Genomic DNA, 14,475 nt, shown 5'->3' with positions numbered 1-14,475 from the left:
TCTCCGACAGCCAACTGATTAGTAAACTCTCAACCCACATATGAACAATAACTGAAGGAAAGACACAAAAAAAGCAAAGCGTTGTATTTGGGTCAGATGCACTATTCCCAATGTACCAAGTGGGATTTAGTGATAAATTTAGCCAAGAAGAAGAGGGATACTATAGGAGTACCTCTGTCTGTGTCCGTGAATGCATCCCAAATGACACCCTATTCCCTATGTTGTGCACTACTTTAACCAGGGACCTGCTGAAAATTAGTGCACTACATTGGGAATAGTGTGCCATTTAGGACATAAAGCATGAAGCTCTTAATAAAGTCAGAGGGAGGCAACCATGAGTCAAGGCAAAAGGGAACGGAAACTGTGAAACAACCTGTCGCTGACAGTGTCACACATTAGCAGCCTATAAGGACCTCCTCTGTGGTTTGTAACAGGGCTGTGTACCTGCCAACCCCTTCTACCCCCCCAACTACCCCCCCACCGCACCCACCCACCCTTGCTCACCCCTGGCTGACATTCTCCTCTCTCACTTTTAATTGCCCCCCTGGGGGCTCTTTCTGGGTTGCCGTGGAAGTCTGGGTTGCCGTGGCTCAACGGGCGCGATAGGGTGCTGCCTCGCAGTGTCGCTCATCCTCTCTCATTAGGAGAAAAAAGACAAAGGGAGAGAGCGAGAGTGAGATAGGAAGGAAGGAAGGAGAGAGAGAGAGAGCGAAATGAAGGAGAGAGAGAGAAGACCTAGAGAGAGAGAGAGAGAGAGAGAGAGAAGACCTAGAGAGAGAGAAGACCTAGAGCGAGAGGGAGAGAGAAGACCTAGAGCGAGAGGGAGAGAGTAAGATAGAGAAAGATAGAGGAAGGAAGAAAGGAGAGAACACGAGGAGGATGGGTAGGACTGCTGCTCCGAGGTCAGCTCTGTTCTGCCTGCTTCCAGACAGTATGCACGAAATGCCGCCAATGGTATTTGGTGTAGTTACACATCCATGGAAAAGCCATCCATGGATATATTTGTGTGACTCACTGTGTCTCCATCTCTATCTATCTCTGTGTCCCTGTGTTTGATAAGAGCGATAGATACTTAATAGCTAATTGTTATGAGTTGAAATGTTATTTCATGTAATTGTATGAGTGTAGCATCATTGGGCTCCAAATTGCCAGCAGACACATTCATTTTGCTCACCCTGCATGGAACACAATGCTGTATTATTGCCGTATGTAGTGACTCCAGACAATCTGTGACAGGCAATTTCAAGCAATCTTTTTTTTTTTTTTTTTTTCAAACAGTTGCAATTAAATGGTGCAGAACTGGATGCAAGGAGAGAGAGGGAGTAAAAGGTGGAGGGAGAAAATCAAGCAGTGTTGGGGTTGTTGTAAACACATTCTCTTAACTGGGAGGATATAATTGTGGTGTCATGTTCCATTACACAGGTTCATTATGATGCTGACACTCACTGGGGCTGGGAACCAAGAAAAGAGAGGACAAATACTCATCACGCACAGGCACACAGATGTAGAGAAATCTAAGCTATGAATGTAACTGACCTACTGGTCCACTGTCTGGAGAACTATGGGGTCAGAGAGCTGGGGCGGTGTCCCAAAATGGCACCCTATTTCCTACAGCGCACTACTTTTGTATCCTCACAGTTAAAAGTAGTGCACTACATAGGGAATATGATGCCATTTGGGACAGCATGCAGGGCTTTTCAATACAGTTAGTCAGGCATTAGCTTCCAGCTTTCCATGGTGACATTATGAAGAAATCTATTGAAAGGACAGACTGCCTGCCTCCCACCAGAGCAGAACTTGTGTGTGAGAGAGAGAGAGAGAGAGAGAGAGAGAGAGAGAGAGAGAGAGAGAGAGAGAGAGAGAGAGAGAGAGAGAGATGGGTGCAGGCTTCTTTAGAGTAGACACCCCACACTGTAAGACATTTCTGTAAATTCAACAGTAAAAACACTATAGAATGTACAGTAAAATATAAATGTGTTTTTTCAGAATTCATTATGGTATTGTGGGGAAATGTTGGCGGGGAAAGAGTGTGTGTGTGTGTGTGTGTGTGTGTGTGTGTGTGTGTGTGTGTGTGTGTGTGTGTGTGTGTGTGTGTGTGTGTGTGTGTGTGTGTGTGTGTGTGTGTGTGTGTGTGTGTGTGTGTGTGTGTGTGTGTGTGTGTGTGTTGTTGAGGAGCTGAAGACTGGAGGTATTAGAAGGCTCTGAGAAGTGACCGCGGAGACCACATTGTATTTCCAACTACACTGCTGAGTCCAACAGCAAATCAATAGCTCCCAGTCCCGCTCGCTCCCTCACCATTGTCAATTAAGGAAATTCATCAAGTCAAGTGCGTGGGGACTTGGGAAAGAGAAGGAGGGTAAGAGGAGGGAAAGAGGAGGGAAATAGAAGAGAGGAAATAGAAGAGCGGAAAGAGAAGGATGGAAAGAGAAGGATGGAAAGAGAAGGATGGAAAGAGATGGAGGGAAATAGAAGAGAGGGAAATGAACACGCTCATAGGAACATTTAGATTTGAACCAGAGCTTTCCACGTGAGAGTTACTTAGAGAGAGATTGTGAGTGGGCTATGGGTTCGGGTACTCTAGTGCATCATAGGAAATAGGATTCCATTTGGGATGTGACCTATATTCCCGCCCTGGACATTATTAAAAGGATGACAGGCCGTCACTCTCACCTGCTGTCTGTTGTGACCAATGGGTTCTTATTCCCCTGTTGAGGCAGGCAAAGGAGACATGCAAAGTGACTCCCGCATCGCAAGCGTCCGAAAATCCCTATGATAATGAATATCAGCTGAAGCGCATACAGCAGGCAAATTAGAGGAGAGGAGCTTTGACATAGGCTATAATAAACTGCAAGGCATGAGGAAAAAGAGAAAGGGGGACCTAACCCATCAACTTTGACCATTTAAGTTTTGCCTCATAAGGGGAAAGGAGGGTTGAAAGCAGGGAGGTGGGGCAGGGAGAGAAGCCTTGGCTTGGATGGCTACAAGGAGAGAGAGAGAGGACAGGTAGGGTAATGGATGGGCTGGACACACACACACACAGCTCCTCTCCTGATTGTCCTGCTGACTCTGCTCTGACAGGACATTTCTACCTCTCCTTCACTCCCTCCATCTCTCCCTTTCTCTCTCTATCCTCTTTCTCCATCTCTCCCTTTCTCTCTCTATCCTCTCTCTCTGCCTAGTCTGACCCTCCCTCTCGCTCTCCATCTCTGTCTCTGCCCACCCTACCCTGACCCTCCCTTCATCTCAATTTCAGCTTCTCCCTCCCTCTCAATGTGTCTTGACCATTCTGTCTTTCCCTCTCTCTTTCTAGCTCAATCTCCCTCCACTTTCTGCATGCAGGTCCAGATACTTTTTCCTTTTCGTCCTGTGAAAAGCAGAGCTGCTGTATAGCGGTCTGCATCTCTCTATCTGAGCCGAGCCTGTGTGTGTGTGTCCCAAATGACAACCTATTCCCTGTATAGTGGACTACTTTTGACCAGTAATAGTATTGGCCCTGGTCAAAAGTAGTGCATTATAGAGTGAATACGGTGCCATTTGGGACACAATCTGTATGTGATAATGGTGCTGCTGGTTCCCAGTGTGTCCACTGATAACCCAGTGCCACACCCAGACAGGATTAATGAGCACCCAGACAGGAATAATGAGCACCCAGACAGGAATAATGAGCACCCAGACAGGAATAATGAGCATAGGAGCATGTCCTTCCTCATGGACTGTTTTTTGAGTGAGTGAGTGAGTGAGTGAGTGAGTGAGTGAGTATGTGTGTGGCAGTGTGTGATCTTTGCTTTCAAGACAGGGCCCGATTGTGTGGTTTGCAAACAGCCATTTTGGGCACTGCATCACAGTGCTAGAGGCATCACTACAGACCCTGGTTCGATCCCGGGCTGTATCACAACTGGCTGTGATTGGGAGATCCATAGGGCGGCGCACAATTGGCCCAGCGTCATTCTGTTTAGGGGAGGGTTTGGCCGGGGTAGGCCATCATTGTAAATAAGATTTTTTCTTAACGGACTTGCCTAGTTAAATCAAATATAATATTAAAACACAGTATCTTTATATTGATCTCAAAGTAATACATTCAGGTTCACATTGCTCAGGGTCTCCATTGACAGCCTGCTGGCTCTGATAACAACGTGTTCCCACTCAGATTGTTTAAAAAGATACATCAAGCTAAACATGCAGACCTGGCAGTCTATTAAATATGAATTCAGTTTAGTTTCTTAATGGAGATATGATGTGTGGCAGTATACACAGTAAACAAAAGTATACAAAACATTGGGAACACCTTCCTTTTGCCCTCAGAACAGTTTCAATTCGTCAAGTCATGGACTCTAGAAGGTGCCGAAAGAGTTCCACAGGGTTGCTGGTCCATGTCAATTCGAATGCATCCCACAGTTGTGTCAAGTTGGCTGGATGTCCTTTGGGTGGTGGACACTTCTTGATACACTCAGGAAACTGTTGAGCGTAAAAACCCCAGCAGATTTTCAGTTCCTGATGCTAACCGGTGCGCCTGTTACCTACTACCATACCCTGTTCAAAGGCACTTTTTTGTTTTCGCATTTTTTGTTTTACCCAATCACCCTCTGAATACCACACATACACAATCCATGTCTCAATTGGCTCAAGGCTTAAAAATCCTTATTTAACCTGTCTCCTCCCCTTCAACTACACTTATTGAAGTGGATTTAGCAAGTGACATCAATAAGGGATCATAGCTTTCACCTGGTCACTCTATCTCATGGAAAGAGCAGGTGTCCTTAGTGTTTTATATATAATAGATGTGTAGGATTCCAATTATGCCCTTTATAGCTGTGTCAACGTGTGAATGGAGAATTAGACTCATTATGTTGACTCCTATTTCTTCAAAGAGGCAATTGGAAGTGTCATTTCTGAGAGAGATGCTACAGAATCCTACATTATCATAGTGGCAAACTGTTCTAACAGCACTAAGTTCCTGAATGTGTGTTCTATGTTCCAGATACTGGCTGGACCTGGGCCCTAACGCCAGACTGATGGCCCATGCAGCTGCTGCAGACCTACACCCAGACCAGGAGGAGTGACCCAATGACTAAATGTCTGACTAAAGCCCACTGATCATTTCACACTAACACCCAGAGGGAAGAGACCATAAACTACAACCAAGCTGTGGTTGAAGCTTTGTAACTATTGACCTGGCAGTCATGTTGAGAGGCAGAACTGTCCTTCTCCTGCTGGTCCTCTGGGCGTACCTGTGTTCCCATGGGGACGGGCTGCGTGCCCTGAAGAGGACTATAGGGGGTCGGCGGGGGGTGGCGTTGACGCTGACGGGGCAGGATGCCAACGGAGTGCCTCTGAGACGCTCCAAACGAGGATGGATGTGGAATCAGTTCTTCCTGCTGGAGGAGTACACAGGGTTGGATAACCAGTATGTTGGAAAGGTACCGCATGATGTGAACTCTCTCTTTCACTCTTTTCTGTTTTCTTTTCATTATAATGAAACATGTGATGTTGGTTGGTTGAATAAGACATGAATTTGTCAGTAATACACTCTTTCTGCAATATAATCCATACACCTCACATGTGATCATTTCCCAGAGTGAATTCTGTTCGGGATACTATAACACCTAGACAATGATTTAGGTCAATTTAGCATTTTCCCCACTCATGGCCTACTAAAAGATTGGGAGAGGGGAAGCTGATCCTGAAGCTGTACCTAGGGGAAAGCTGTACCCGTAGTACTGCCTCCTAGGCTGAGTCAAATGTTGTCTGATGTGTTTAGTGCTGACTGTCAGCAACTATATGTGGTAGCTCGGCCAATGTCCACTCCAGTTATAGTATCAAAGCATCCTACGGAGGTAGCGGACTAGCGGAGCCCTACAGCCAAACACACAGGCTTCTTACAGCCATTATTTGTTCAACAAAAAAACACAACTTTGACCTAGATAGCATTGCGGAGAGTATGCCTGCAAGGAACAATATCAAAAAAGCCCATGCATTACATGCTAGACAAGAGAGTCAAGGAAGTCAAGATATCACTCTGTCGTACTACGTACTGTAATTGAGAAGACTATTAAAGTGAAGCATCCCAGCCATTTTAAGACGAGTGAGTGAGGAGGAAGAAAGTGAGGATGTTTTGTGAGGATTGGATATTTGTCCCAATTGGCACCCTATTCCTTATATAGTGCATTAAAAGTAGTGCACTATATAGAGAATAGGGGTGCCATTTGGGACGCAGCCATGGACGAATAGGGTATGTTTGCGTTTGCATTCGTGACCGTGACGTCAGTCCCTCCCTCCGTCAACCTCCCACAACACAACGTCGTCCCCAAGTGAGACTTTCAGCCTGGCTTCTGAAAGGATTACACAGCTCGTGAACGAACGAAGCAGAGGAGGGATAGAACAAAAACGAGAAAATAGAAGAAAAGATGGTTAGACAGGAGAATAAATAAATAAATAAAGACAAGACCAATAATAAAAGAACGTAATAAGACGTTCGACATCAAAAGTCAACCACGGGAGCATAATCAAAACACTTTATTTCCTTTGAGCACTGATTGATGTGGAGGCTCATCCTTTACTGCGTAAAGGACTAATAGACAGCACTCACACTCACAGCAACACAACAAACCTTTGAGCGTGGCTGTGGGGATGGAACAAAAACATTTTCTCCAGTCGTTTCATCCTGAACAGAAACACTTTGTTTCATTCCATTCCACTGCTCCGACCAGCAAAACAACGTTCCGAACCGGTTCGAACCCCAAAGAAACGAACGGTTTATATCGTTCCTTTCTCTTCCTTATGAAATGTATGTTTTTGATATTTAGCGCCTTCAATTACTTCACAGATCAGTACTGGCAAGGTAGCTGTTTACATGCGTGATGGACAGACAAGTGTAGCTTATGGCGCAAGATGCCACCTACATTTTATGGGTTATGGAGAGAGCGATAAAGGGTTATTAAGGAGGAGGGTTGAAGCGCTGGGCATCGTGTTATGACATGCATTATCTGAATTAGGTCCACAGAGATATACCTAGGAGGAGCTTTTTTTTATATATGCGTGGCCACGCTACTTCAAATCACACTGCGTATACTGCTTGCTCAGCCACACCAGTGTGTCGGAAGAAACACTGTTTGACTGATGACCGAAGTCAACTTGCAGGTGCACAAGCGTGCCACAAGGTGTTGCTAGAGTGCAATTAGCTAAGAAAAGCCCCCCTTCCCCTACCCAGGATGACGCTGGGCCAATTGTGTGCCGTCCTATGGGGCTCCCGATCAAACCCAGGCTGTGATGGCTCCTGAGCCCTGTGATGCAGTGCTTTTGACCGCTGCGTCACTCAGGGACTGAGGAGCGGCTTCTATGGAGGTCCTTTGAATGTCTTTTGAGCTTGAACTAGCCAGCTAACAAGCTTGCGTGTGCGGAGCGGCACCAGAATTAAAAACAAGTCTTACCTTTTTGTGGTTAATAAATTCAAAGTTAAACGTGATAACTAGGCCTAAAGTATCATTAACTAGCATTGAAAAAGTTGATGAATTCTTCTCTAGCTAATTAATATATATCTTCCTATCTTCTGAATCACACTTGTACAGTAGCCTATGGTTTGGAGGGAGAAGGGGCAGGTTGCCTAGACACGCGCACACACACTGGCAAAGATTTTCAGCTTGCAGGCAGACACTGGAATATGTTTCTGAGTGACAAAGTGGGGGCTTTGCATAGGTGCTTTTTTGACCGTTTTTTTTTGTGGGATGAGAGAAACATTTCTGGAACGTAAATTATTGTTTTTAACCGGTTCCTGTGCTTTTCAAATAACGGTTCTCTTCCGGAACAGTATTGATCACTTTCATTCCAGGTTCCGTTCTGTTCCTTGAAAATGTTTGTTATTTTCCGGTTTTCGGTTCTGTTCCCTGAACCAGATCCAACCCCTGGTACAGACACACTGAGAAATCTGGTTGCCACAGTTGGAGGTTGTTCGTAGATTCTAATGCTCGTTAGTGGCCGGGAACTTGACTTTGAGGGAATCAGAGAGCACGATTCTCCATGTGGGGGAGCTGACAGAAGTGACAAGAAAAAGGTCAAATGAGGGAACTTTTCCCAGTGTAATCCACCCCCTATTCATCAAAATTGTTCTAACTAAAACTATAAAGCTGTGAAATACATATTTTAAGTCTAGATATAAAAGGAATGGCGTGGTAAGTGCAGCACAACGCACACAACACTACATGCTTTACCATGCTAGCTATCTAGAAAGAAAATGAAGAAATATTTTAATTCACTCTCCATTATCCCATACTGCAAGTGCCTGTTTGCTTGCTAACTAATGTTAGCTAAACAGTTAGCATCTCAACAGCTAAAAGGGCAGCTGCTTCATTAAAAAGCAAATCCATTGAGATTTAATTATAATGTTGCTAACTACGCTAGTTATCTAGTTGTGGCCAACTGGTTAGTATCAACAAGAGTTTTCTACAAATTCTAGCGAGCGAGCAACAACATTAGCACAGTTTGCCAGTTAGCTTACATTAGCTACAGCAGGCCCAAGACTACCATACAAGACTGCCACCTTGTGGTCTGCAGTATTGAAGATTAAACGGTTCTATGTGAACAACAAAAAATGAACTGCCGACACTCTGGGCAGAGGTACTAAGTAGTCTACCTAGCAGTCAGATTTATTTGTGTGTGTTACCCTTAAATTAAGAGGCTTTCTACTGAAGGTAGACACCAATAAGGCATCAAGCCATGGAGGAGTGTTTCACTTAATGAAGCCTCTCTGAGCGATGTGTGTTATCACACAAATACACACATATTCCGGGACCTTTGCGCACACACATGCACACACAGTCTTGTACATCTAACTTTATGGGGACACCAATTCAGTCCCATTCAAAACCATATTTCCCCTAAACCTAACCCGTACTCTTAACCCTAACCCTAACCTTAACCCAGAAACCTAACCTAAACCCTGAAACTAACCCTAACACTAAACCTAGCTCCTAACCCTATACCTAGTTCTAACCCTGACACTAATTCTAACTGTATCTCTAAACACATTAGAAATAGCATTTGACATGTCCCCAGTTGGTGAAATTTTTGTTTGTTTACTATTCTTGTGGGGACTTCTGTTCCCCGCAAGAATAGTTCCCCGCACGCACACACACACAGAAAGTCACATCACAGGCGCCAGAACAGAGCAACACAAAAGGGAAACCTTTTGTCATTGAGGTTGACTCTATCTGAGTGAGGGAACACAACACAGAACAATAACATTTTTGTTACAGAAGGAGACAATGAATTGGAAATAACACAATGGCAGGTTATAAACAAGGACTGAATCCCAAATGGCACCCTAAGGGCCCTCGTCAAAAGTATTGCACTATATAGGGACTAGGGTGCAATTGGGGATGCAACCAAGGAGTTGCTTCTCTTGCTTTAGACACACAGATAAAATTATGAAACTACTGCAGTTGAATTAGGTCCTCCTCTTCCCCAAGCTTCCCCCTTATCCCTCCTTTAAAACAGTTATTCTATAAACTCCATCTCCGGAGTTACTTTTATGATTTCTTTATTGGGTTCTGAAATGCTAACAAATTAAATCAGTTGAAATCTCTCCCGAACAAAGGGGAGAATAAAACAAAGGCAGATGACTGAAGGAGAGGCATGAAAGGATGGAAAAGGAGAAAAATAAACGACTGGAGAAGTAGACCATAGCCCAGTCAGTGTTACTGGTTTAGTGCGTCCCTAATGGCACCCTATCCCCTACATAGTGCACTACATTTGACCATATGGACACTTCTCAAAAGTAGTGCAGTAAATAGGGAATATGGTTCCATTTGGGACGCATACATTGGTTGTTGTCTTGGTGTGTACGGGCCGGGTGGTTGGTTTTCCTGGAGGAAGAAAAGAGAATCATCGTACAGTGAGTCTCATTAGCAGTCGAGCCGCATATCGTACCTCAGAGAGCCTGGGCTGTCACTGGGGGAGAGTTTGTTTGCTTATTTCATTATTTTCCTGCTTTACCAAAGGGCACATTCCTAGTGAAAATGGTTAATGGCCTGTGGTTGAGGAGTATTTGTGCTGTACGATCATATCTCATAAAGTATTTACAGACCCTGATAGGCCCCAGTGGTTCGCTAGGCCTGGTGGGTATGGTCTCTTCCCGCATCCCAAGCAAGCAGTTATATTCTATCTATATTCTCCCCCGAGCTCCCCTCTGCTCCTCTCCCTTCACCGCCCGGCCCTGCTTACCCCCACAGTAATGGGCCCGGAAATAAATGGGAAAAAAGCAAATTAGAGAAATAATAATGCACAGGGTTAGGCTGGCACCCCACCCCTAGTTAGTCTAGCTGTGTTTGAGTCAGTGTCTGCCTGAAACATACATAGCTTGCATCTCAAATGGCACCCTATTCCTTACATAGTGCAATATGTTTGACCAGAGCCCTATGGGCGCTGGTCAAAAGTAGTGCACTGCATAGGGACTAGGGTGCCATTTGGGACAAACCTGTAGGCTCTGTGGGAAGCAGTCCAGCCTCAGAGTCCCCAAGGGGGGGGGGGTGGCTCATCTCTGTTCTCCGCTTCTTTTCATGCTCCCCCATCCCCAGCTGCTCACCTTGGCATAGAGAGGGGTATGAGTTTGTAATATGGCACACACAGAAGCTCTTTCTTTATCTGTGCCATGGAAACGCCTCGGTCTCCGGCAGCGACCTGGAGCACACATTTGCTGTGTTTGTTGATTAAGGCGATAACCCCCTGTCTGCCTAGTGTATGTAAGTGTGTGAGAGAGAGTGACAGAGAGACTCACATATGCCCTGGCCGTGAACAGAGTAACAGGCCCAAGCTCCACTAATGCAACCCCCCAAAGCCCCATCCTGTAACCTGAGAGGTAATTTATCAGATGCTCAACATGCTCTGCTCACACCTACTGTAAATGTCTGGGCCGAAATCAAATGAAAACAACACCATGGAACACACATTTTTTACTATCACATCCTGGAATATACAAGGTCTGAGGTCATCTGCCTTTGGCCTAAAGAGCAGGAACCCAGACTTCATCAAATAAATTGGAAATACATTGCATCCTACAAGAAACATGGTATAGAGGAGACGGACCCACTGGTTGCCCTCTAGGTTACAGAGAGCTGGTAGTCCCATCCACCAAACTAACAGGGGTGAAACAGGGAAGAAACTCAGGAGGTATGCTAATTATGTATAGAGCAGACCTAACCCACTCTGTACTACCTATATCCCCCAATAGAATCCCCATACTTTAACGATGACAGCTTCTCCATCCTAGAGAGGGAGATCTACCATTTCTAGGCCCAGGGACATATGATGTACTAGTCTGTGGCAACCTAAATGCCAGAACTGGACAAGAACCTGACACCCTCAGCACACAGGGGGACAAACACCTACTTGGAGGTGACAGTATTCCCTCCCAAATATGCCCCCGACAAAACTATGACAAAATTGGCTTTTTACCAAATTACTTTATGACAGACAACATATTCACCCTGCACATCCTAATTGACAGACAAACAAACCCAAAACAAAGGCAAAGTTTGCTCATGCTCTGTTGACTTCAAGAAAGCGTTTCACTCGATGTGACATTAGGGTCTGCTATACAAATTGATGGAAAGTGGTGTTGGGGACAACATTATGAAATCCATGTGCACAAAAGTGTGCGGTTAAATTTGACAGAAAATACACTTTTCTTTCCACAGGGCATTGGGGTGAGACAGGGATGCAACTTAAGCCCGACATTCTTCAATATATATATAAAAGAATTGGCAAGGGCACTAGAACAGTCTGCATCATCCAGACTAACCCTGCTAGAATATGAAGTCAAATGTCTACTGTTTGCACATTACCTAGTGCTTCTGTCCCCAACCAAGCAGGTTCTACAGTAGCACCTAGATCTTCTGCACAGATTCATTCAGGCTTGGGCCCTGACAGTACATCTCAGTAAAACAAAAATAATGGTGTTCCAAAAAAGGACCAGTTTCCTGGACCACAAATATAAATTCCATCTAGACACCGTTGCCCTAGAGCACACAAAAACTGATATACCTCTGCCTAAACATCAGCGCCATACATAACTTTTACAAAGCTGTGAACGATCTGAGAGACAAGGCAAGAAGGGCCTTCTATGACAACAAAAGGAACATAAAAATACATGAATCAGTTATAAAACCCATTGCCCTTTATGGTTGTGAATTCACTAAATGGGACAAACCACATTGAGACTTCTGCATGCAGAATTCTGCAAAAATATCCTTTGGGTACAACGTAAAACACCAAATAATGCATGCAGAGCAGAATTAAGCCGATACCTGCTAATTATCAAAATCCAGAAAAGATGCGCTCAATTCTAAAACAACCTAAAAGGAAGGGATTCCCAAACCTTCCATAACAAAGCCATCACCTACAGGGAGATTAACCTTGAGAAGAGTCCCCTAAGGAAGCTGGTCCTGGGGCTCTGTTCACAAACACAAACAGACCCCACAGAGCCCCAGGACAGCAACACAATTAGACTCAATCAAATCATGTGAAAACAAAAAGATAATTACTTGACACATTGGAAAGAATGAACAAAAACAACTAGAATGCTATTTGGCCCTAAACAGAGAGTACACAGTGGCAGAATACCTGACCGCTGTGACTGACCCAAAATTAAGGAAAGCTTTGACTATGTACAGACTCAGTGGGCCTTGCTATTGAGAAAGTTCGCCATAGGCAGACCTGGCTCTCAAGAGAAGACAAGCTATGTGCATACTGCCCACAACATGAGGCGGAAACTGAGCTAAACTGAGCTAACCTCCTGACACATATTTCCCTCAGATTACACAGACCCACAAAGAATTTGAAAACAAATCCAATTTTGATTAAACTCCTATATCTATTGGTTGAAATACCACAGTGTGCAATCATAGCAGCAAGATTTGTGACCTTTTGCCACGAGAAAAGGGCAACCAGTGAAGAACAAACACCATTGTAAATACAACCCATATGTATGTTTATTTATTTTCCCTTTTGTACTTTATCTAGATGCACGTCGTTACAACAGTGTATATAGACATAATATGACATTTGAAATGTCTCTATTATTTTGGAACTTGTGTGAGTGTAATATTTAATGTTCACTTTATTGTTTATTTCACTTTTGTTTATCCATTTCACTTGCTTTGGCAATTTAAACATACGTTTCCCATGCCAATAAAGCCCCTTGAATTAAATTGAGAGAGACAGAGAGACAGAAAGATTATGGAACTTTATCAATGTGTCTCTCCTGTGTGTGCATGCATGTGTGTGGTGTGTGTCTCCTGTGCGTCCCTCTGCGTTATGGGGTGTGATGAGGTCGGGCAGTGACGAGGCTGTTGAACATCTGTCTGACAGTGTTACAGGGAGTAGGACGAGATGTCTGAATAAGATACTAGGGGCCCGTCCCAAATGGCATCCTATTCCCTATATGATGGAATAATATAGTGCTCTGGTCAAAGTAGTGCAGTGTATAGGGCCTAGGGTGCTATTTGGGACACAGGTTTAGGCCAATACTCCTACACTCCTCTCCCTCTCCTCTTTCCTCTCCCCTAACTGCTGTCAGTCAGAATCGTTTAAGACTTCTCTCTCCCGCTGAGTCAGCTGTGGAATCATATTATTTATCATTTCTCGTTGCTGTAGTTACTTTCTTTGTTCTGAATTCTGTCAGCAAGGTAATATTCAAATTAGAGGAGAAAATAAATTCAGCTGCAACATGAGTCCAAACTTTGAAAAAGTTCATATGAATTATATGAAAGAAAAAATACACGCTTACTTGATTAATTCCCAACATGTTATTCTGAAATATATGTTTAACATTCAAGTGTTTATTTATTAAAATCTATTACAGTTTATTTTGAATTTACAATTGTTGCCAGGAAGGCTAGTTGTGTTATGAGTCAACTAAGTCCCTATGGGCCCTAGTCAAAATTAGTGCACTACATAGGTGATAGATTGCCATTTGGGACATACTCAGACTATTGGCGGACACCACAGGGCTAAAAGGGTAACTGGCTTGTTGGACTACGGGTCTTGTCTAAAACCATAAGCATGCCCAATAATGCTGTGATACTCAAATGGCAGCCAAATGTGTCTACCATGACATTTGCTGTGCCAATAACATACATTAAACTGACAGAAAAAATAATACAACATTCCATCTCCTAATTTGCACAATTAGTGTTAAAAATGATGTGATGTAAAAATAAATGTTTAATGTATTAATGAATATATTATTACAATTCATAAATGTTATGATTAATGCATCTTGCAAAGTTTATTTATTGATATACAGTATATCTTTATTTTATGGGGTGGGGTGGGGGAGGGTTAAATCAGATTTAATATTTTGCTGATTGATTGTGGCTTCTATCAGTGTAATTGTCTGCATCATTTCAAATCCACAATATGTTTTGGGTAAATATATATACAGTACCAGTCTAAAGTTTGGACACACCTATTTTTTTATGACTA

General features: G+C 43.8%; 1 protein-coding gene across 1 annotated transcript in view; it reads left to right on the top strand.

Annotated features, from left to right (window-relative positions):
* Positions 1 to 14,475, top strand: part of LOC118361553 (cadherin-6-like) — an 80,980-nt gene that overhangs the window by 30,822 nt on the left and 35,683 nt on the right. Inside the window, exon 2 of the mRNA XM_035741575.2 lies at positions 4,979 to 5,417. Within this exon, the coding sequence (XP_035597468.1) occupies positions 5,181 to 5,417 (237 nt within the window). The 5' untranslated portion in view covers positions 4,979 to 5,180. The remainder of the gene's footprint in view (positions 1 to 4,978; positions 5,418 to 14,475) is intronic.

This window comes from Oncorhynchus keta, chromosome 28 (assembly GCF_023373465.1).
Source record: "Oncorhynchus keta strain PuntledgeMale-10-30-2019 chromosome 28, Oket_V2, whole genome shotgun sequence".
Taxonomy (NCBI): Eukaryota; Metazoa; Chordata; class Actinopteri; order Salmoniformes; family Salmonidae; genus Oncorhynchus; species Oncorhynchus keta.
The sequence above is the reverse complement of the archived record's forward strand: the minus strand, read 5'-3'. Positions and strand labels throughout refer to the sequence as shown.